Source organism: Lipotes vexillifer, unplaced genomic scaffold (genome assembly GCF_000442215.2).
Source record: "Lipotes vexillifer unplaced genomic scaffold, Lipotes_vexillifer_v1.1 scaffold1149, whole genome shotgun sequence".
NCBI classification, from domain to species: Eukaryota; Metazoa; Chordata; class Mammalia; order Artiodactyla; family Lipotidae; genus Lipotes; species Lipotes vexillifer.
In genome coordinates this window covers 732,693-756,476 of record NW_006796238.1, presented here as the reverse complement: position 1 = coordinate 756,476, position 23,784 = coordinate 732,693, and the positions used below count along the sequence as shown (strand labels likewise).

General features: G+C 43.6%; 1 protein-coding gene across 1 annotated transcript in view; it reads left to right on the top strand.

Annotated features, from left to right (window-relative positions):
- The first annotated feature begins 388 nt into the window (after positions 1–388).
- CRIM1 (cysteine rich transmembrane BMP regulator 1) overlaps positions 389–23,784 on the top strand; it is a 206,737-nt gene continuing 183,341 nt past the window's right edge. The window contains exon 1 of the mRNA XM_007468391.1: positions 389–779. Coding sequence (XP_007468453.1) covers positions 449–779 — 331 coding nt within the window. The 5' untranslated portion in view covers positions 389–448. The remainder of the gene's footprint in view (positions 780–23,784) is intronic.

Here is a 23,784-nt window from a genome sequence, read left to right as displayed (position 1 = left end):
CACTCGGCAGCTCGGGAGGCGGGGACCGGCCCGGAGGCTGCGCCGCCGCCGCCACCGCCGCGGGGCCGACCGACGCGGAGGAGGAGAGGGAGGAGGCGCCGCCAGCCGGGGCTGGAACCGAGCGCAGCCGCCGTCGCCAGAAGTTTGGGTTGAACCGGAGCTGCCGGGAGGAAACTTTTTTTCTATTTTCCCCCTCCCTCCCGGGAGGAGGAGGAGGAGGGGAAGCCACCGCTGGCGCCAACGCTAGTGGGCTCGGGGTCGGCGCGGCCCGCACGGGGGGCGGGGGCCTCGCCCCGCGAGGGGAGGCGCGCCCCGGGGGCCCCGAGGGGGGCGGCGAGGACCGCGGGCTGCGGGTGCAGCGGCGGCGGCGCGTGTGCCCCGCGCAGGGGAGGGCGCCCGCCCCGCTCCCGGCCCGGCTGCGAGGAGGAGGCGGCGGCGGCGCAGGAGGATGTACTTGGTGGCGGGGGGCAGGGGGCTGGCCGGCTGCGGGCACCTCCTGGTCTCGCTGCTGGGGCTGTTGCTGCTGCTGGCGCGCTCCGGCACCCGGGCGCTGGTCTGCCTGCCCTGCGACGAGTCCAAGTGCGAAGAGCCCAGGAGCTGCCCCGGGAGCATCGTGCAGGGCGTCTGCGGCTGCTGCTACATGTGCGCCCGCCAGAGGAACGAGAGCTGCGGCGGCGCCTACGGGCTCCACGGAGCCTGCGACCGGGGGCTGCGCTGTGTCATCCGCCCCCCGCTCAATGGCGACTCCATCACCGAGTACGAAGTGGGCGTCTGCGAAGGTAAGGTCGCAGCCGCTGGCCCCCTCCCACCTGGCCCGCGCCGCCCCCTCGACTCTGGTTGCTCCGAGCAAAGTTTGCCCGAGACTTTCCCGAGAAGAGAGGGCTCCTCGGGAGGAGGGGCGCCCGCCACCCCCGGGAGAGAGCCCCGCGTCCCTTGGTTCCCGCTCGCTGCTCCCCCTGACGCTTGGTCAGCCGCGGGCGAGGTTGGATTTCGTGGGTGGGGGCCGGCGAGTGGGGGATCGTCCCTGGCCGCGCACAGACGCGCACACGTGTGGCCCATCCGGCTGGGGCTGGGTGGGGTGGCCCGGCCGTGCGCCCGGAGGTGAGGGTGCCGCGGGCAGGGGGCACTGCGGAGGCTGTCGCGAGCCCCTTCGGGGAGTCCAGCCCCTGCCGCCCTCCCCGCACTAGCGCAGTGTGGAACCGAGTGCTGCACCGCGTCCGTGAAAGTCCATTTTCTGCTGGCGGAGGAGACGTGTCTCCAGCTCACACTCCCTGTGTGACTCTTTTATTATTTTTTCCTTGCGCTTTTCCTTCACCCCCTTCCTCCTCCTGCGCATATAAATCAGTTTCAGCTCCGGAATATGTCAGCCCAGTGGAAGTTACATACGGTGGTTACTCATTTGTTTGCCTATTGAAAACGGTCAAAGGCTTTCTCTCCTGAATGAAGGGGCGGGGGCGGGGGCCGGCACCTAGGAGAGAAAAGTTGTTTCTATTAGTGGCAGCTTTTTAAGATCAGATATCCGCGTGTTTCCAATCGTGTTGCCGGTTCCTTCTTTTTTGTGTTCTGCTGGTTGCTGCACTTAAGTATTGTGCACCATGGTGTCTGACGGAGGGAGAAAGATTAGATTAGTGGAGCCTCCCTCCTTGGGAGAACCACTCACTGTTGATGGGTGTCGGCCTTAAGCCCTGCCCGCCGGCCTCGGCCTCGGGGCGCCTCGTGAGGTTTGGGGTCTAGAGAGACGCAGTGAGTTCTTTTTATTTGGCTAATACCAAATTTAAAGGACTCAGCACCACTTAAAAGTGGGATCCCTGCTTGGGCTGACGTTGGGGCGAGATGCTGTTCTGGGGCATCCTGGTGTATGAGCAGAGCGCAGCAGCCTTACTTCTGGAGGAACGGAGAGGAGGAGGGACAGGCGCCCTCTGCCCCGTCCCTTCCTTAGTACTCACAGCCTGCACGCAGGAGACGAGGGAGGGGTTTATTCTGAAGCATCCTTATGTGTGTATGTGTGTTTATTGTGCTGGGATACTGAGAAAGGAGGTAGCAGCCTTAAGGATAAAATGGGTCTGTTAAAAGGCTTCCATTCTGTGGTTTTCTTTACACACACGCATATTCATTGATAACTTCAGTTATTAAAGTTTGGACAGTTCTGGAAAGTCAGGAAGGCCTTTCTGGTTTGGAGGCTAGTGGGCAGTAATGAGTGAAGGGAACTCTTGGAGGGAAAGTGCACCACTGCACCCTTAGGACATTGGATTAGAAGAGTTTGTTTGCTTCAAGTACAAAAGCCTCTCACCTGGTGTTAAGTCCCATAACGTTTTTATTTCTCACAAAAAGAAAAACGGCCAGGAGATTAACTTCTGATACCATTTTATGTGTTTGACTTTGGGAATTCTGAATGAGTTGGAGGAAAAGATGCATCTTTGAACCCTGCCACTTGGACTGTGTAATTTACTTAAGCCAGCCTCCCATAAATCTAAAAAGAACAAGCAACCTGAAACAAGGTTAAATGTGGTAGAAACTGCTCTGAGAAGGACTTGGGAAGGTTCTAAAGACTCTAACCCTTGTTTTGTTTCTTCATGATAGATTTCTGGTTAAGGAAATGTGGAGCTTAGGGAACATTCACGGTAATCAAGTGTTTTGGCACCAACATTCTGGTATCATAGTATAGAGTTATTTTGGCAGTTTGTTGGTGAGTGTTTCATTCCTTTGAAATGATGCGATCCCTCATAGCTTCGTTTCTTCTGGTAACACCCCACGCACTTGGTATTAGCCTTGAAAATGCTTGGAAGTATTTATTACCGTGATGATATCTCATTTAGTGTTCTCTAGCAACACTTTCCATCTAGCCAGACTGTTTTCAGCTACCAAAATTGTGTGCTCAGGACATTTTTTATTTTATTTTGTTTTTTAGAACTCTAAAAGCAGCAGTCAAGTTGTACTCTAAATCCATGAACCCAAAGAAGGGCAGTGTTACCTAGCATGATATAATGGTTGGATTTAGACAGCTATTTCAATAGGGTGTCTAAAATTCCAAGAATTTTCACTTTACTACAAGATTTATGGAAAACAGGATAAGTCAGTGGCCTTTTTTCTTCCTTCTTTTTAAGAATTAGAGGAGTCATCCCATGGCAGTAATAATCTAGAAGGTGCTGACTTTCCCTTTTGTTTTCCTGTTAATAGGCAAGAAATTTCTCAGTGGTCAGTGTTTCCCTGTTTACATTTTTATTCAGAAATTCACACATAACAGAAATAGGAATTGATATATTTTATTCATGTTGAAGTCTCTTTTGCTGCAATTTTTGCACTAAAATGACCCCTACTGGTTGTATCTGTTAATGAAAACTCTTTTGAAAACTTATTTAATAGACTACACTGAGAAAACATATTGCATGGTATACAAATGTTACCATGACTAATCTACCTGCTTTCGATGATATAATTTAAATACAAATTACATTGCTCTATTTACCAACTTGCAGTAATTTTTATTTGTATCATTCCCCATACTGGCTTTGTGAGGGGAAAACCCCCCCAACAAACTCGTGTTTTTAACTGCAGTTCACAAAGTGAATTAGGTCAATTCGGGCAGAAATGAACCCCTTCCAAATTGTGGCTCCCTGCCTTAGGTTTTTAAGGCACACTGGCCCATAGTAGGCTCTCAGTGAATGTGCATTGAATACATGGAAGAACAGTCGTTTCCATAGAAAGAACACTGAAGAAAAAATATTTTCTGAAAGTTAAATGACGTGAAGGGTGAATCATGTGACACATACACTTGGACTTCTTTTCAGCATCATTTAGATCATTACTAAGTAAATCCTGACTTATTTATTCCTTAAAAAAATTACTTTTGGCTACATGCATTTTTAAAGTTGAGCAGGGAGCCAGATACCTATGTTCTTCTCTGCTCTGTCTATAAAGTGCTTTCTGGCCCCTGGGAAGGTACAGATCCCTTTCCCATTTCCACTGATTTGGTGAGTCGTCCTGTTGCCCTTTGCAACTTCCTAAGTGGCCTGCTCCTTGGTTAGGCTGCCTGCCTCTAGGTAAATCGCCTAGAAGCCAGACAAATAAGTTTGGATTCTGAACTCCTGAGGGCTAAGACTGGGTGGGAGATCTCTTTGGGAGATCAAAGACAGAGTTTTGAAAAACTACTGAAGTGGGATTTTTCTAGGAAGAATGTTTTGATTGGCCAGTGAGGATTATATTTGGAGATGAGGGGTGAGGACCATTTGTCCTCCTCTGTGGAATAGTTCAGTATGCTTCTGTAAGAGGTGGGGTGTGGCTGGGAGAGCATGACCAGCCTTCTCTAAGTAATGAAAAGGCAGCAATGGCTTGAGTTTGACAGTTTGTGAGAACAGAGTGATTTGGAACCTGGTGGGCACTATGGAGTGGCTCTGCGAGAACTTTGTATTAGAGCCAGGTGATCGCTATCGCAGATAAGCACCAATTTTTTTTTCTCCCAGTGATTATTTACTCAGTGGCTTCATGTTTATGGAACTGAACTTTCCGTGTTTTCAGTACTGCCATCTAAGAACTGTCTCTTTCAAACCACAGTCTTCCTTTGATTTCCCCCAGGTATTTTAACTTTTCTTCCCACCCACTTCTCATGGGGCAGTGAGTAGAACCAAGGATGTGGGCTGGGTACTTAGAGCAAAGAATGTAATGTTGTTTTCTGAAACTGTTGGCGTTAGAAGGTTGTGGTTTCTTTTCAGTCACTGGAGATGATGGGTCCTTGGAAGAAGGTTTGTGGAGGATCTGAGGTGAGCAAGGCCCAGAGAGCAGGCTCTAGGAGGCCAGGGAATGCACCAAACCATTGGGTTGTGCACTGGCCACAGATCTCCTCTCATCCCTCTGTAACGTAGGACTTAGAGTTAAAAGTCCATGGATTTTAATTTTTACTAATTAAATAGAAGAGGGGACGGGAAAACTTAATACTCCTGTACTGGTGTTGGAAAAATTTAAAAAGCCAGGGCTCCTTGTTTTTGAGGAAGGTGTTCCAGTTTCCATCTCAGAAGTCTTTAGGTAGAGTGAGCTCTTAAATGCCAGGAACAGAAGCAAGCAAAGGGTCTATAAAATCACGTTAATACGGCATGGGAAGAGGAACCAGTGTAAGTAAACAAGGAAATAATTAGTTCTTCCCCAAAGTAAATATTGACAAAACATGGAGAGACTATTCACCACACTTATACAAATGACAGGACTTCGTGACCTTCACTTTGACTGTCGAGCTTACAGAGCCCTCGCTGTCGTTGAGGAGTCCAATCACATAAAACACTTGGCAAAGGACAGATGAATCGCATAGCACCAGAAGGGCAAAAATAGCAAGTCTGGAGATTTTGCTGCCATTAACACGTATTTAACAGTGACCGGGAAAATCTATAAGCAGTATGTTGGCAGTGCAGTGGTGAACATACAGGTTGATTTATTGTAATAAATAATATTATTTATTATTAATAATTTATGAAGAAAACTGTCTGAATAATCCTTAGACTTTACATTACAACTGACATTACAGCCAGTTGTAGGAGGTATTAGTGATATGGTGCAGGTTTCTGTGTTTGGTGTGGCTTGCTTAAAATGCAATGATCTGGATGAACAAGGGAACATTTTGGGGAGGCAAGGGACAAGAATTTTGAAGTTGGGGGGAAATAAAACAGATGACCCTAAAAAGGTAATGGAGTGGGAAGACTAAAGAATGACAAATGGGAGAAGGGAAAAATATTGAATTCATCTTAGGGCAACTATGTCATCCTTTGAAGAATAATCCAAAACACATTCCAGACATTAATTGTGAAATTCCTGAAAAATGTGGGTGTGTTTAACGTCTTTCAGGCTATGGCACTAACATGAGAGATGGCAGTGCCGCTTTAGTGTGTAAATACCACTGGGTAGGAGATGGTAGATGGCTGGAAGGTAAATATATTTGGTGAAGCAGGGTTCCTGTAACACTGTGTTCCGCAAGGCGCAGGCAGTGTGAGGGCTTTGGAGACACCCCCCAGTAAAGCTCAATTAATTATTTGAGGAAGAAACAGTGGACTAGCCAAGCATGCATGAATAACAAATTGAAAGCCTTCCTTCTCAGAGGTCGAATTCTCCACATCTGAATTTTTAAAGCTCTCACTTCTCTCTGCATAGAAATCAGTCACTCATTCATTGATCTACTCTGTGCAAGGCCTTCTGCTGGGGTCGGGGTGGGGTGCTGGGAAGCCTGGGGACCTCTCAGACCTGTGCCCTACTCCAGATACTTTTTTTTTTATAAACTTATTTATTTTATATATTTATTTTTGGCTGTGTTGGGTCTTCGTTGCTGCGCACAGGCTCTCTCTAGTTGCGGCGAGTGGGGGCTACTCTTCGTTGTGGTGCGCAGGCTTCTCATTGCAGTGGCTTCTCTCCTTGCAGAGCACGGGCTCTAGGCGTGCAGGCTTTGGTAGTTGCAGCACGCGGGCTCAGTAGTTGCGGCTCACGGGCTTAGTTGCTCTGCGGCATGTGGCATCTTCCCGGACCAGGGCTCGAACCCGGGTCCCATGCATCGGCAGGTGGATTCTTAACCATTGTGCCACCAGGGAAGCCCTCCAGATACTCTTTTATTCAAGATAAAGAATGAGGCAAGACCTTCAAAAGTCTACTTAAGTTCAAACCAAGTAGAACTGATTTCTCAGGTCTGTATATGTTTAGTTGGTGAGGTATGTGGGTAAAATTTGTTCTAGGAATCACAGGATCTGAGATGATCTTCATGCTCTGGTGGCAAAGCTGAAAAGGAGAATTCAAATTCCAACTAGGTTCAAAATTCGGAGTCAGAGCTCCCTTTTGTTGGGGGAAGGGATCCTCCCCATTCTCAGAGCTTTTGCGATACATATCAGGTGTTTCCCAACATCTAAGAATGAGGCTGCATTCTTAACGCTGTACCAGCTGTGGTTCAAAATGGCAAGTTTCCTTTTGGGAGTGATTTTCTCTTTGTTCTAGCTTGTTCCACTAGGCAGATGAGCGTGGGCAGTGAACTGAGAGGTGTCCGTTTATCAGCATCTCCTGATTTCACCCACTCTCTGCTACTTGTCCTGGCCAGTTAGCCTAATCAAATCATGGAAAACCTCTGTGTTTGGACAAGACCTCGTCGGTCTTGCGGACAGGACAGAGGGATGGTTGAATATACTTAAAGTTAAGAATGCCCTTGAGGTAAATGCTGGTAAATGTTCACTTTGGGCCCACATGAAAAAAAATCAAAAGAGATTCCTTTTTCTTCTGCAGTTGCTAAGTGAACAGGGTTCAATTCCTTATCTCCCTCTCCCAACCCCAATTAATTCTCTGTGAGAAATACTTATACCTCGATCCAAGAATGTAGTTGTTAGAAACTTAGCTTCTGGGGTCAAATCTGCACTCTGCTTCCATGCATCTAAGTTTTCTCATCTGTTTAGTGGGGTTAATAATAGGGTTGCTATAAGGACTCAGTGAAGGAATCCCTATGAAGCCCTTAGAAGAATGACTAGCACGTGGTAAACAGCAAAGCTACTAACCAGAATAAGTAAAATAACCTGATATGGGCTCATTGTCTTGTTCAGTTTAATCTTCATCTACCTCAGTAATTGATCGCAAGGAGTCTGGGCTCTTAGAAAGCGAGTTATTAATGAGTTCAGGCCCCCTCCTACCCTAACACCGTAAATGCATTGAGTTAAAAACCTTATTTAAAGGCCTCCGAAGCTATTTGCTACCTTTCCTCCTGATGCCCATTTGTTACACTTGGTCTAAATAATTTCTACAAAATTTGTGTATTTCGGGTAAAAATAAAGAGGGAGGAATCTGAAATTTTTTGCATTAAGTTGTAAGAATTGTAAATTTAACCATTTATCTGTGGACTAATATTTCATTTGGGGAAGGAGGAGCACCTAAACTCACACATATCAGCAATGTGCATTTTCCTTCACATTTTATTCTGGAAGAAGATTTTGTTCCTAGCTCCTGAAGTGTCCGTACTGCTGGCCAGCACGGGATTTGGCCTGGCTGGAGCTAAGGAAACAGCCTGTATTGCTACAGCTGACCTGTCCTGGCAGTAGGTACAAGCTAGGCAAAACCAGAGGTCAGGAATTTAACCAGGCCATTCCTCCGTTCTCTTTCTAGCCCTACCTGTTTCCCTGCCGTCCTCTTCCATGAATATTTACTGAGCAGCTGCCTTGGCTGAACTCTTTGTGCTGAACTCTAGTGATAGCACGTATCTTCTCTAAGCCTGAGTTTCCCAGCTGTTAATAGTAATAGGTACCACCTATGTTTTCTCTGAGGATTAAATGAGACAAAACTGTGCGTTTGAAATGTTAATGTGCACACAAATCACCTGGGGGATCTCATTAAACATACAGGTTCTGATGCAGTAGGTCCAGATGGGGCCTGAGATTCTGCATTTCTAATAAACTCCCATGTGATGCCAATGCTGCTGATCCCAGGACCACACTTGAAGTAGCAAACAGCTAGTGCCTGTAAAGCATGTAGCACGAGTAGGGCGTATAATAAGAACTGATGTTACCTGCTAGTCTAATAATTAGTTTTCAACCAAAATAAATAGGATAGGGGCCCTGCTTTCACAGAAGCTGTGGTCTGAAGGTAAGATAGTGACAACTGGGACAATCCATTGTAGCCCAAGACAGTTCCTTACAGCTGGTAAGCCCTGCGATAGGAAGTGCTGAGCATCTTGGGGGCAACCAAGAGGGGCCCTGACTCCAGCAGTGACTACCAGGAAGGATTTAGCGGGGAGCAACAGCAAGCCAGGCCTGGAGGTCTCTTTTCTTCCCTCCTTCTCACTCATCTGTGCAGGATGTTGTAGGAAAAAGAAAATAGGCCTTGGGGCCAGACAAACCTGTGTTGTTGTTGTTGTTGTTTTTAAATATTTATTTATTTATTTGGCTGCACTGGGTCTTAGTTGTGGCACGTGGGCTCTTTGTTGCAGCACGCAGGATCTTTTGTTGCAGCCTGCGGGCTCCTCCTTGCAGCGCGTGGACTTTTCTCTAGTTGTGGTGCGTGGGCTCCACAGTGCACGAGCTCAGTAGTTGTGGCACGCAGGCTTAGTTGCCCCGCAGCATGTGGGATCTTAGTTCCCCGCCCACGGATCGAAGCGCAGCCCTTGCATTAGAAGATGGATTTTTAACCACTGGACCACCAGGGAAGTCCCCACACAAACCTATGTTTAAATCAACTGTGTTCAACTGTGAACAACCAGCTTGCTTAATTGTTTTGGGCTTCAGTTTCCTCATCTGTGAAAATGGAATATTAATAGCTTTTATCAGGTAATTGCGTTAGGGTTGGAGAGAATTATTACCTATATTAAATATATATATGATTACATGTATGTGTGTTGTGTATATACATGTATACACACACAACAATATATGTAATGTCCAGTATAGTACCTGGTACCAAATAGATTTTTTAAAAGTTAGTTAACATTCTAATTTCCATTCTATTTTTTGTCCTTTCTCATTTTTTTTCTTTGTTAGCTTTCTCTCTATATAAGTTTAAAAAAAAATCTTTGTGCATTGACCACACTTAACTAAATCTCTTCGACAGGGGACTCCAAGAACTATGGTCTCTGGTGTTTGTCAGAGAGAAAGGGACTGTGAAGCATTAAGAATGAGGGGCGTGAGTCCAGGGTCTCTGGGCCAAAAAAAACCGTCATTGGTTTGATCCAGTATGACTAATTCTCAGTCCCTTTAGTCCTTCAGGAGAAGGTGGACATCTGCTCTGTTTTGCAGTTTGAATCATTACTTCCAGAGAGCTATTTCAAATAAATATTTTTTTAAAAGGTGACCTATCTTAATATGGATGGCATATGGTTTCATGAAAGTGCGTTAAATTTCATTTTATTGTTAGAAGTTTTGTGTGGGTTTCCAGACATGGCTGGAGTCATCAGAGACCCCACGGATCATCACCAAGGCAAGGCAAGTTGGGATCCTGAGGTTCCAGAAGGAAGCAGCAGCCAGCCTGCCAGCTCAGAGACCAGGGCAGGCATGGGAATGAGCAGGAGATGGTGCGCAGCTCAGAGTGCATCTGCGTTGCTTTTCTTGATCCAGTGTGTCCCATCCATCTTTCACGTGGACTAATACTGCAGCTTTACTGTGGATTTGCATTGTGGTTTCTCTGGAGAGTCTGTGTGCTGCAGTGGAAGGCTAGAAAAGAACGCCTAGAATGAAAACACCTGACGTTCTTGTCTCTTTGGTTCCTAGTATAGGTGTGGTCCCACTTCAGGAAGAAAGAAATGACTTTTCCTTCATACCTCGTACTAAGTATCATGTTCATCCAGTAAATATGGGCTGAGAACTCATAAGGCAAATGCTTTATATTGGCTGTTATGGAATAAGGAGAAAGAAACATAATGATGATATAGTCCTTGGAATCAGTAGTTTAAAACTCTTTATTTTCTTCTTGACAACCAAACCTTATTATCACACAGTAGAAATTGAATTTCTTTTAAACAGAAACTCTCTAGTACCTTTCATTGTAGTGCTTCATCAAGAGTGTTGATATTCAAACATCTAACCTACAAGATGAGATAAACTTCCAAATTTCAGAGTTTTGTGTAAGTATGTTTGTCACATCCAAAAAGAACACCTTCATTTTGAAATATCCTGGGAACACTTGTTTTATGAACATTTAAGAAAGAAAATTAAGTGTTCATTGTATTTTAAGGTGTTGTCGTTTTACATTTCAAGTTCCTCAGAAGAGAATCTGAAGAGTCTGCTCTTTGGAAATTTTAGCTAAGTCCTTAGCAACCAGCCACTCTGGCTATGGCAAGGTTTAAAAAAAAAAAAAAAGAAAAAAAAAAGGTATAGGCTGTAACTAGAAACTGCCTATCTTGTTTAGCATTTCAAAACAAAAAACCATAAACAAACATCTCAGATTCAAAACAGAAAGGAATTTCTGGCAGGGCACAATGAAACCTGAGCCTGCAAAGTCCCGGTCTACAAGAGGTAACTTATTATCTTATCCAAAGGCCACAAGCAAAACAGTTCACAACTGTGATAAAACAAAAGGCATCTCAATGTTGGAGACTTGTGATACCTCTTTTTTTAAGACTCCAAAAGACCTGCCAAAATAAGGTAAAACTGTCTTGAGAAAGTGTGGCCTGAGCTGGACTTTCAGTGTTAAGAATTAGTTGGACTGCTTCAGACCCATAAGGTGTGAGGAATCGTGCATACAGGATGTGTGGGCTTGGTCCGCTCAGAGTGTGTGTTTATAATTGTGCAGAGGCAGGGCATTCCATCATCTTGTCAAATGCAGATCTTGAAAACCTTCCCTCACTTTCCAGAGTTGGGAGCTTTGCCTTTTTAAAGGCAAGGGCATTTACATTCTGAGGGAGGAAAAGGGGATAGATTTTAGACAGTTTTATCTCTGAAAGCCAGAGTCTTTGAAGGATTTTTAAATGTTTTGAGAAAGATTGGGTATGCTGTGTGTTGTCCAGAAATACTGAGTTCTTAGGTTTCAGACAAATTTTGGGAAAATTTTTTACCATGTCTATGACCTTAAAATGAAAGGCCAAATAAATTTCCATATTTTCATCAGAAGAATGAATGGATTTATATAGATCCTCACTTGTTGCAGGAAGGATTTAGGGCTGCTCAGAAAAGTAAACTTTGCAAAATTCATGTACATGAGAGTAGTATGATTAAGGAGAAAAAAATAGCCATGGCTTCCGGATCTTCCTTCATCCCCTAATAGCCCGGTTACTGAAATAAAACCTCCTCAGCTTCCCTTGACCTGACTTTGCCTTAATTTGTCAAAAGAGAATTAAATAGTTACCTACCTAAAGGCAGGGGAACTGAACCAGATGATATCGTAAGGCCCTTAGTCATAAGATCAATGTTTTTATGACCTAGAAGTGCTGGGCAGGAGTCAAATATTACCTTGTGTTTGCAAGCCAGAGAAGAAAAAAGTGGTAGTGTCTACATGACTCTGCCAAGTGCCCTAGACGGAAGGGCTTGGAGGAAAAAGATCAAGAGTTCTCCCGCAGTTATGTTTATCGTGAGGCAGTGGAGACAGCAAAACATAGTTATCGGGAAGTTAGTAACATCTTTCGAATGCCAGCGATCTTTAAGCCTTATTAACTGTGGCCTAGTCTGGATTCAAGGTAGAGTTTATGCCTCTCTTCCATGTCTTTGCTGACCTGCTGCCTTCACTCTTTCTCCATTTTCTCATTTACTTCATTAGTTATTATGACTGAGGGAGGGAGGTGACAGATACTACAAAGGGAGAAGCTTGAGCAAAGACAGGCCAAAACTTGCCGAAATTCACATGCTTATTTCTGCCTCTGACACTAAGAGAGAGTTGAGTAATTGCTGTTCTTCCTAATACTGCAGGCAGCAGCCAAATTCTCAGCATTCTTTTACCTTTGCTGCTGTTTTCACTTGCCAGGGAGTTTCCTTAAGAAGCCTCTGAATTTAAAGAAACATAGCAGTGATCGTGCATGAAAGGAGGGGCCCTGGCCACATGGACACTTGGGTGCCTTATGTAGGGAGGATGAAACAGATGAGGCTCTGCAGAGGGACCTGCTGCTACCACAGCTCCCTTCCCTCTGTATCCCTGAGCCACAGGACCAGAAAGCTCTCTGCGTGTGTGCAGGATGGCAGATCTTCAGTAAAGATGTTTCAGGTTCAGGCCAACCATGAAGCTTGGAAAGTTGTCTCTTGGGGTCTAGAAACTTCACCCTTCCTATGCATGTTGTCCAGTGGCACGGTGTTGTGCTGTTAGGTGGTGTGGACCTGTGGTTCTGAAACTTGATGTAATACGTATGATTCTAAAGAATGCGATGCTCAGCCCAGCTGGTGCAGTGTGCACCAGCAATCAACTTGCTGTGCCTTGTGGATATTACATTTTTGCCAAGAGCAGCCTTCCAGAATGAGGTGCTGGTTAATTCCAGTCGGGCATTTATTCGTTAATAAGTCTGCTGAACACCAAATACTCCATTTGGGAGTATGTGACAGGAGAAAACTCAGTAGCTAATTATTATGTAGATCTCTTCCATGATTCTCAATTTCAATTACCTAAGCCACCAATCCCTAGCAGTGAATTTATTTAATTTTTAGTTTTCTATGACATTTTGCTTTTTGCTCCCAAAGATTTTTTTTGCTCTAATCTGTAGAACTTCTATAAGTTTATTAATAACTGGGTAGACATTTTATATTGTTAAATGAAAAACACTTCTAGTGGAGTACTATGGCTTGCTCTGTCTTTCCTTCTTCTTTTTTCTTTTTTAAAGATAATATTGGGCTTCCCTGGTGGCGCAGTGGTTGAGAGTCCGCCTGCCGTTGCAGGGGACAAGGGTTCATGCCCCGCTCCGGGAAGATCCCACATGCCGCTGAGCAGCTGGGCCCGTGAGCCATGGCCGCTGGGCCTGCGCGTCCGGAGCCTGTGCTCCACAACGGGAAAGGCCACAACAGTGAGGCCTGCGAACCGCAAAAAAAAAAAAGATAATATTAAGACTTAAATCCTGCTCCAGGTCGTCTCCTCTCCCAGGGTAGATTTCTAGATAGCTAGCTAGTGGTGGTGGCATCTGAAATAGCCATTGAGGGGTGCGGGGTATTCATTTACTAATGGGAGCTTTTGCCTAAAGAGCTTCTGCTTTACTCTTCTTTGCTGTAACAATAGGTCTTTACTTGGTTTTCTTCCTGCTTGGTTGGTGCATATTAGCTTAAGAACTTTTAAATTGTGGGGACAGGAAGAAAACTCTGAATGCCTGGGGCCCATCACTTCTCTCTGGGAAGCAGCCGGAGGGTTCAGTGTGCATTTGCTGCCTTGAGAGTGTTCTAGAAGGTCCATTTTGTATCTCCCATGCCCAGGTCTTTGTGCCGTGGTTTGGCCCTCCGCCTTTCCTCGTGAAACCTTGTCACGACCCAGTGCGGCTGGGTCTCACGTGCCCTGAAAGCCATTGGAAAGGCATGCGTTCCAGTATCTTCCCATTTGCCTCTACACCCTCCCCAGCATGGCTGCATGCAGCTCTCTGTATATAATCCAACTATTAAGAGAAGTTGGTGCCAAGTGTCACTTCCTCGGTGAGGACCCTTCCAATAATGGTGTCTGTGCTAACAGACTGGCAGAGGAGTCTGTAGCAATGTTTGGAGGGGGAGCAATGTTTGCTGGTACATAAAACTCATTTGACACTGTGGAATATGATGCTGTGTATCAGAAAGTGATAAAACTTTATAGAACAAGGCTCTTTACAAGGTTGTGGTAGACCTGCTGGCTTAAAAAGGTGTGCCCAGGATGGTAAAATATATCCGTAGCATCGGCAACTGGCCCCTGGTCCAGTTACAGACGTGACTTTGAGAGACAGGAAGTTGTGATAACTCCTGTATGCCTTTGGATGTAGTATGTATGCGCGCGCGTGTGTGTGTTCAGTTGCTGAGGGCACAACACAAAGAATGCTTTGCACTGTATTACGGATATGCTGAGAAGAGCTTCCGTGCTTCAAGCAAATTAAGTGTATTATCTACTTTGTAGATCAGCATTGTTTTATGACATTAAAAAAACAATTTTAATTAAAATGCTTTGGCTTTTAAAGGGCCTGGTTAATTGGGATAGCTATCTGTGGACAAGTGGAGCTCAGGAAAATGACTGACTTCATTTCTTAGTGATTGGGACAGAAGTTTTATTATCCTTAAGGCAATGTGGGGTGATTTATAGTAGATTATCACTAAACATAGTTTCTGGCCTTACACAGCAAGTTTAGGTGCAGGAAGGAAAAGCAGAAATTTAGGGTAAGAAATGGAACACCTCTGTAGGGGGAAAAAAAAGGGAGATAAAAGAAGCCAGAGGTGTGTTTTGTTGGAAGGAGATGAAATTATATTTCCAAAGGCTACGCTGGGAAAAGGTGAGCCCTCAGAAACCAAGTTTGACTATCTCTTAAGGAAATTGTATTCGATGCTTTGGAAAGAGAAAGGAAAAAGACTCTCTGCCAATAGAGTTCTGGAAAACTTGAGGGAGATAAAGTATTTACATGCTTTAATAACATAAAACACGTCCAAGAGAAATATATAATTACAGCTGCATTTGGCACTGACAGTAGTCCATGTATTATATTTTTTAAACTGTGTGTGACTGTGTGAGCATGTACCTTTGCGTCAGAAATGCCTGGGTGATACTATTTCTTGAGAGAATGGAAAAGTAGAACGTATCAAGAGCTACCAAGAGAGAAACCATGAAGGATCAGTACCTGGAAAGAAGGAACAGTGAGCTCCTTTTTTCTTGTCATATGCATAATGATGCCAACTTTATTTTTTAAAAAAAATAATCTTAGTATAATTAGCATTTAACTTCCTGTAGAGCCTTAGTAATTTGCATGTTATTACTAAAAGCCCACAGGTAAAGGAAAATTAGACTCCTAAATTCAGTACCTGGCTATAGTTTATTTCAAGTTTATCTTGGACAGAGACCCTTTGAGAACTCAGGAAATTAGGAGGTATGTTTGACACATACTTCCTAATATATTGCCGCCAAAGGTGTGGAGGCAAAGCAGCCACTGGAAAATTGATGTGGTGTAGGCTTTCGGATTCCCCAGAGTTATCTTAACATCCTCCAAAATGTGTTCTTATCCTCAGCCTGTACCATTTTATGCTGCTTCTTTTGTGAAGCCTTCCTGCCCTGCCCAGGAAAAAATAATGCCATCCTCCCAGCCCTTCCCCCCTGCCCAGGGCCTGTAAATAGCACTTTCTCCTTCCCTTGTTATAGCACTTTTCACACTGTTAGAGTTCAGTTTCTGTCTCCCGGCCTCATTTTGATCCCCTTGAGTGCCAGGATTGTGTGTTATTCTAGCGCTTGGCACACAGGAAGAACTCAATGAGCATTTGTTGACTAAATCTAGACTCAAGGTCATCCAAGATATTCTGTAGAAACTTTTCTATCTGAACTATTTGGTCTGTATTGTGGAAACTGAAATAGATGACACTTACCTGTAAAGAGACTCCCAAGGGGAAGTCATATTATTGGCGGAAGGCAGCTCGAAACTGTCCCATGTCCTCTCCTTCCCCTCTTCCCCCAAATCATTCTTAGAATTTATTTTTTTTAAGTTTGCTACGAGGGGTTAGTTTCAGCTGTATTTATTTTGGCAAATACTTTAAAGTAATTTTTATTTGTGGGGACTTTTCTTCTTGCCAGTTTGTCATAAAGGTGTCATCTTTCATTCACCAAACCTTCATCCGCTTGTAAGAATTTTCCTCATGGGTGGCTGCTTATAACCTTCTTACCGCCAGGGATCTTGTGCGTGGAGCAGTTGAGATGCTATGGTGATCAGCTGCTTGTAAACAACTGATAAACAATTATGAATTACTTTATAGACACAGTTCAGGTGACCATATGAATAATTGATGATGATAAAACAGACTTCCGATTTCTCAGCGAATCCAGGATTGCATCTAAGACGTGGATGTTGACGAATGAGGAGGGAGTTTAATTTAACAAACAGGTATTGAACACTTAGTCTGTGAGCTGTGCCAGTGCATGACACAGCCTGTTTACTGCCCCAGGTGATCTGCACATGTCCTCAGGAATTTAACTGTACAGCTTCTTTGAGGAAGGAACTCCTAAGCCAACAACATGAGGATGGAAGTGTGTGACTGTGAATAATAAAAATGCCTCACAGTGGTTTGCACAGGAAGTCTGTAGGAATGCAATATAAGGAATTTAAAAAAGCAGAATCCCATTTGGATTTACTCCAAACCCTATGACTTCAGGGACTGAGGAATTCTTGATGACTAATGGCTGGAGTCCCAACTTGTTATTGAGCAGTGTGGAGTTGTTTTTTCCTTCAGCGCTAGCCATGAACTCATTGTTTGTTTACTTTTCTAAAGGTCTGAAAGTGGTTTGTAAATTCAGACAGTGCAACAGGAGACACTTAAGGATACAACAGCAAATTACAACCTTTGGGTGATACATTTGGCACTAAGCTTTTCAACTGGGAGAGAAGAGAGGTTTGGCCGAGATAAAGTATACAGGGTCCTAGACAACATATATACAGAATTATCTTGGGTATAAGCTCGGGACCCCAAACCCTTTTATCACTTTAGTGAATGTGCCCAGAGAGCTCCATTCTCTGAGGGGAGGTTCAATTTTGATGTCTCTGCTGTGGCGTGTCCCTTCAACTTTTCCTGCCTTTAAGATTCTCATCTCACAGCCCGATGGTAATTGTTCAGAATGCGGGTGTCATGAATTGGTGGCTTTCCAGTAGCTCACTTTAGAGCCTTTTGTTCTTCACCACTGGTTGTTATACAGTGGTGCAACGGGGAGGAGGGCAAGCTGGAACTGATTGCTAAGTGAAGTTATAAAGCTTAGCTGGCAATGAAAAGTGAAGATTCGAAGTAAGGTAATGTTTTGAGGGTCCACTTGATTTGCCTCGAACTCTTTAAAAATATTCTTTTTAACTTTCATATGGCTTCATTACTGTTGAAAGTTTAGAAGTCAGCTCCCAGACCCTGGGGGCAAGTCTGTTCTCCTTGAGTGTTGTCTTGTCTTCCACGTTATCAGCAGGGGGAGTATTTGACCTAACGGTGGATGCTGCTCAAACTGGAGATGTGTGCCTCTCAAAACCTGTGGTTCCTCGGTTAATTTGAGGTGGTGGGTGAAGGACCCAGAGCTGTTCTTGATGCTAGAATGACACATTTACCCTCAGTCTTTATTAAAATAAATGAATGGAGGCAGAGGACTAGGAAACACACTTGAAGGAGGGGAGTGCCCCTCCGGTCATAAGCCAAGGTAAACAGTCCTTGTAACTGAAAAGTAGACTTCCTGGAAGGCAAGAACCAGAGAAGAGGGTGTGAAGTGCAACCAGCAAGTACCATTTTCAGCTATATAGATAGCCGTGTTGCTCCGAGTCCTGAAAAGAACCTCACAGAGCTGTTGGAGAGAAATCAGTTTCTTGAACCAGACTCTCACCGGCTGTCATGCCTATAGCTGGACCCAGAGACAGCACTTGGGGAGAAAAGGTCACATTTGTGCTAGAGGAAGCAAGCAGATGGGGCTCTTTGAGGGGTAGAGACTAAGTCATCCGTGACCTAGGGAAGCCTTGCAGGGGAGCCAGTGGACTGGCGGCATTCAGTGGGCAGGCTGCTAGTGTGAGTGTAATTTAGTGTTAATGGAAACAGACTCTTCCTGTCTTTTGTTACAGTAGAAAACTGTCATTGCAGTGGACAGCTGTGCACATTGCAAATTATATGTGCATATACATCCGTGTGTGCAACGTGCAAACATGTAACAAAAAATCCTCTTGGGGTCAGTGTTCGTGTTCTGATAGTCTCTATGTCCATTCTCCTGTGATGATAGCATTTTCTTCTAATTGGATCTGTTAGGTTCTGTTAATTCCAACAGAAAAAAGAAATTCTGTGTGTGGCCATTATTAATTAATTTATATAAATAAATATTTGTAGATTGACTCCTTAGCAACTTACATAAAGCTGTGGGCATCTCGCTCCTGTGTCTTCTCTTCTGCAGTTAATAAGGTCCTCATCAGGTTTATGGTAGCTGATGTCCTGCCCTTGCCATGTGTCAAGAAAGGTTAGACCATCAAAAGGACTGATGCAGAAATTCCCTAGAACTTTTCATACTCAGAGATTCTTGGAGCTTAGTTACATGTGGGAAAAGGTCTTGTCTTGTAAAAAGAGACCCAAATCCCTTTAATGATCACTCAGAGGTGTTACCTAAATTTCCTCTCTGTAGTTTTATTTCTTGAACATCTTATTTCCCATAACTAAGCTATGTGTGTTGGGACCAAATATCAGGTCCTTTGCTTTCTTTTTAAGAAAAGTATTATAAAGGCAACATAACTTTACTAGACAGTTGGGAAACAGAGAAGACAAACGATGACCCAAAATGCTCCTATTCCAAATAGAAGAGCTAGTTGTATGGCTTTATATGTATACCCTGTCTAGGGTATATTCCTCTCTCTATATATATATTTTATCACACATCTTATATCTTGCTCCTTTCCACTTAAAACCCAGTCTGGTATTCTTCTATATACATAATTTTTTAATCACACATCTTCTTTAAAATTTTTATTGAAGTATGGTTGCTTTACAGTGTTGTGTTAGTTTCTGTTGCACAACAAAGTGAATCAGCCGTACACATACAGATATTCCCTTCCATTTAGGACACCACAGTGCACTAGGTGGAGTTCCCTGTGCTATACAGCATGTTCCCATCAGTCGTCTATTTTATACATAGTATCAATAATGTATATGTATCAATCCCAGCCTCCCACTTCCTCCACCCTGCCCCTTTCTCCCTTGGTATCCATACATTTGTTCTCTATGTCTGTTTATCACACATCTTACGTTTTGCTTGTTTCTCCTTAAAATTATACCAAGTATATCTTCCTATGTTGCTGTAGAGACCCTATTATTACAGTGTCAGCAGATTAATCGGATACACTGACTACAGCTTTCTTCTTCACTTCCTTTCCCCCCTTTTTTTCAGGACTATATAAAAGGCAAGAAGGAAAAAAAAATAGTCATTCAAGGTGAATTTAATGGAAAATTCTTTGTAGTCTTAATTTGTTTTCATGAGTGCCTAGGCTCTCCAAGCAGATGACCACGATTGCCTCCTGTCCCCTTACTAAGGATCTGACCACTTGCTCCCTGTGCGTCTGGTCCTTTGTTGTCTCAGGCTTGTGGCATGAGGACCGTGGCCCTTCATTGTTCTGTCTTAGATCCTTGCTGCCACCAGGACTGTGCTGCCTCTGAGGACACTGAAGCTCTGTAACGTTTAGTAATGACTTGGTTTTGTGCAAATAACCAGCCCATTGGGTAGAGACATTTTAATTCTGTTGCTTTTTTGGTAGTGCATTATTGGATTACAAATGTTTATTTAGTGTGAAAAATGGATATAATTAACTATGCCCTAAGTAGGGACTGGATATTTACTCCAAGATGAATTTGCAGCCTTTGTGCTTTGCATGCATGTGACATAGGCTCTTGTTACTGACGATTTTATCTGAGGATTTGAAATAGTTGCCCACTTCTGCCAGAGGTACTAGAAGTTATCCAGCAAGGCACACATGTAACACTTCAAAAAACTTGGATCATTTTCTCAATTAAGTTTGTTGAAATTCTATCAGGGAAACAGACTTTTTTTTCCTTGTATTATTACTGATGATATAATATTAATAAATAGTTTTTGCAACTCAGATACTGGTTTCACATTCGAAAGGTACAGATAACATCTGTCATAATATTTCAGATTCATTTCTGTAATTTTTTAAATTTAAAAATACAAATTTTCAGTTGTGCAAGCAGTATGCAGAATCAAATCACCAGGCTTCAGATATATTTTATATAAATTTTAAGTGCTTCTTAGATTATCAAAAGGAAGACAAAAATTGGATTACTTCTTTAATTAAATTACAGTTTCTGAATTACAAATTTTTGACAATTTGTAAATCATGCATGATATATACCAGTCAACATATTTCAATCCAGAAAGCACTGGACATTTACCTGACTGCTTGTTAGTTGGAGAGAGTACCTGTTCAGTCTTCTTTAAGCCACAACATATAGCAAAGCAATGCATGTGCACAACTAGAATTTAACAAATACTTTTTGTATGGTCATATTGATTTAAAATAAAAGAGTACACTTTGTACTGAAAAAGTAATTTTAAGGTGAAATCACATCAAATTTAATAGTTTAACCTTGGATATTTGTGGAATTTTAGTTATAGCATGGGACAATAACATTAACTAAAGTCAACAAGTGTGTAAATTTTTTTTAAAAATTAGAGCACAAAGTTTAATAGATATTTACATTCAACAATAATAAGCAAATACTTGACGTCTGCTACAACCACCAGAATATGTGTGCTGAAATCGTGTCTCCAGGATGAATATAAAGAGGTGTGGGAAGGCTGACTACTCTTGGGGGAGAGGTTTGGGACAGGGGAGGGGGCCAGGTAGCTCCTGTCGTAACCAATTTATAGAATTTTATTTGAAGGTGTGAATCAATAGATTGCCTCCAGGGCTAAACAGTTAATCATTAATCATTTGATCTTTATTATCAGCCAAAACTGCTTGTGTTTTCTTTTCAGAAGCTTCCTAACAGTATGATTACGAATGTTTAAATCAGTGGATAATGAAATTGACGTGTGTGCTCCATGTCGTCATATGGTAGAGAGTAAGCCTCTGTGTTCAGAGGAATGTTCCAGCAGTGCGTGAGTGCTAGCCCAGTGTCGCTGGGCTGCATTTCCTTGCTCACAGAGCCCTGGAGCTTGGCCAGCTTTGATGAGTGGGAGGAGGACAGGTTTGGGTTTGAGAGCCCTGGGTTTATTTCTGGCTATTGCGATGTGAGACTGTGGGAGAAGTCATAAATAGACTTTGAGGGAGGTTGTAGACTCAGGTGTTCTCATCAGGGGTAAACACGGGATATATTTGTTTATGGATAGGTCTGGTTATAGCTGCTTCACGCTTTTACCTCTCAGAGTTGGTGCTTCCAAGGGGCGAAGCTCAGTGTCTGGATCTCGTTGGGTGGGTGTCTCGAAAGTCTCGCCCGATGCACCAGTCATGGCCACTCTGTTCCCTTTCTTTCTGTACTTGTAGTGAAATAACTAACTTCCTGACCTGTCATGCGACTTGATTTTATTTTTTTAAATAAGAACACTAAGCATCTTGGGAAAAGACGGTTGTGTAAATACTAGGCACATATAGCATTTGGGGCAGGAGTGGTGGGATGTGGGGCTTTATGGCTCTGTGTGTATGTCTCTGTGTATATATCACCCAGAGAGAGCAAGGGCGGCAGCTCCAGAGCCCCTGAGCTCTTTTGTCTCTTTGTGGATTGGTCACTGATTCCCTCCATGCAGGTTCTGAATCCTTTTCCCTTGCATCCACCCATGTGGGTTCAGGAAGGCTCACATCCAGCTGCTGCCCTGGGTCCACCCCCAGCCTTGCACATAGGTGCTCTCTGCTGTCAGGAACTTGGGGACGCTGCCCAGCAAGCCCGACCACAGCCCTCCTCATCCTGGGGCAACTTGCCTGCCTTCTCTGGTGGCACTGGCCTCGCTCCCTGTTCTGGCCCTGCCTCCTTGGCCCTGTTGCTTGCTCTCCAGACTGTGAATCACCCTAGACTTGGGGCATATTACCTGCCTGAAGGGCTAGCATGCGTTGCTTCCATTTGTCAGGGAGCTTTAGGGATGCAGTCTTAAACAGTGCCCGGAGGAAATGACTTCCTCAGGAGAAATTTAGATAATAAGTTCCTTAAGGGGAAACCATGTTTTATTAATGAGAGGCAGTATGGTATACTAGAGGGAGTTCTGGCTCTGAAGTCAGTTCATAGTCCCGCCTCGGGGCTTGCCTGATGCGTTACCCTGGCCAAGCGACTTGACCTCTGTGCACAGTTTCCATCTGTAAAATAGGATTGTTACGAGGAATCCATAGGGTTGTTATGAGGAACAACTAAGTAGACTCATTTGTGTAAAGCACTTGAAGAGTGGCTTATATATAGTAAGCACATACTGAATGCTAGTTGTCATTGTATCATCTGCATTGAACGCGGTGGTTTATACATAATAGGTGCTCATTAAATATTTTATTGAATAGTTGTAGCATTCAGAAAGAGGAAGAATGATTTCCTCATCTCTTACCATAAAATAAAAGTAGTAATGCTTGGTTGCAACAAAGCATTGTAGGCATGGAGACATTTATCCTCTGGTTGGGGATAGAGTAGTAGAATGTTCCAAATTCATTTTCAGTAGCCATATACCTATGATATGTTCATCAGACCTAACAGTTAGTACATTGAAGTTTGATTCATGTTTACTGACTCCCAAGGTAGTTTTGAAAGGGTAAAGTAGCTTAATCAGGTGATTTATTTCCAGAAAGCATTGTTATTGGAAGATTTCAAACTCCAGTGTATTTGATGGCTGTATTAAAACAAGGCTCTTGCTCTTCCTTTATGGGTTCACTCTACATTCTAACTTATGTTTGCTTTTAAGGTGGAGATGGTTAGCAAGGTGCTCTTTCATTGAATAGGTTCTTACCTCTATGTAGCCCACTCAGCACCTAGCATGGAGCCATGCAAGTGGCAGTTGTTCAGTAAATAATGTTTTCAGTTAATAAGTAAATCATGGGACATTTTTCTGTACCTTACATCACACCGATGCCTGGAAGGTGCTTTTAAGGAGATTTTGTTTATGATTTTCCCCCTAGGCTGTTGCCACCTAGTATGAGTGTTTCTGTCTTATTGTTGGGGTATTGAATTGAGGGCTGCTCTCAGAGTTCCTGCTCGTCATCTACTATGAGAGGAACAAATGGTTCCCAAATGGTCTCGATGAGATGGTGGGGGAAAGGTCACTGCCATTCGTCTTTGATGGGGTGTCTGGGCTGTCCTCAGGATGAAGATCACAGCTCTGACAGAAAGAGGTGAGTCCTTGTTTTTTAAGTTTAAAAAGTTGGTTTTAAAAGTTTATGCTGATAGTATTTCCGGTGGTGGGGACTAAAGAATATATATCCTTGTGCTAGTAGGGACGGTGATCACAGGACAACAGTTTTTGACCCAGGACCTGGAGATTACAATTTGGAAAAGATGGTTTCAAAAAACCGGTCATATCCATAAAGGTGACAAGAACATGATCATGAAGTTCTTTGTCAGTGGTTTGTAAGTGCATCTTTTCATTCTAAAAATATTTATTGATTCAAAAAACGATTTTTGCAAAAAGATTGCAACAGTCCTTTTTCCTTATGGAGAAATTGGAAGAGCTTTAAACAGACTTTTAAAATGTCATTTCTGTTCTGTTGTCATTTTAAATAATGGTCCCCCCCACCCCCCCACCCTTTTT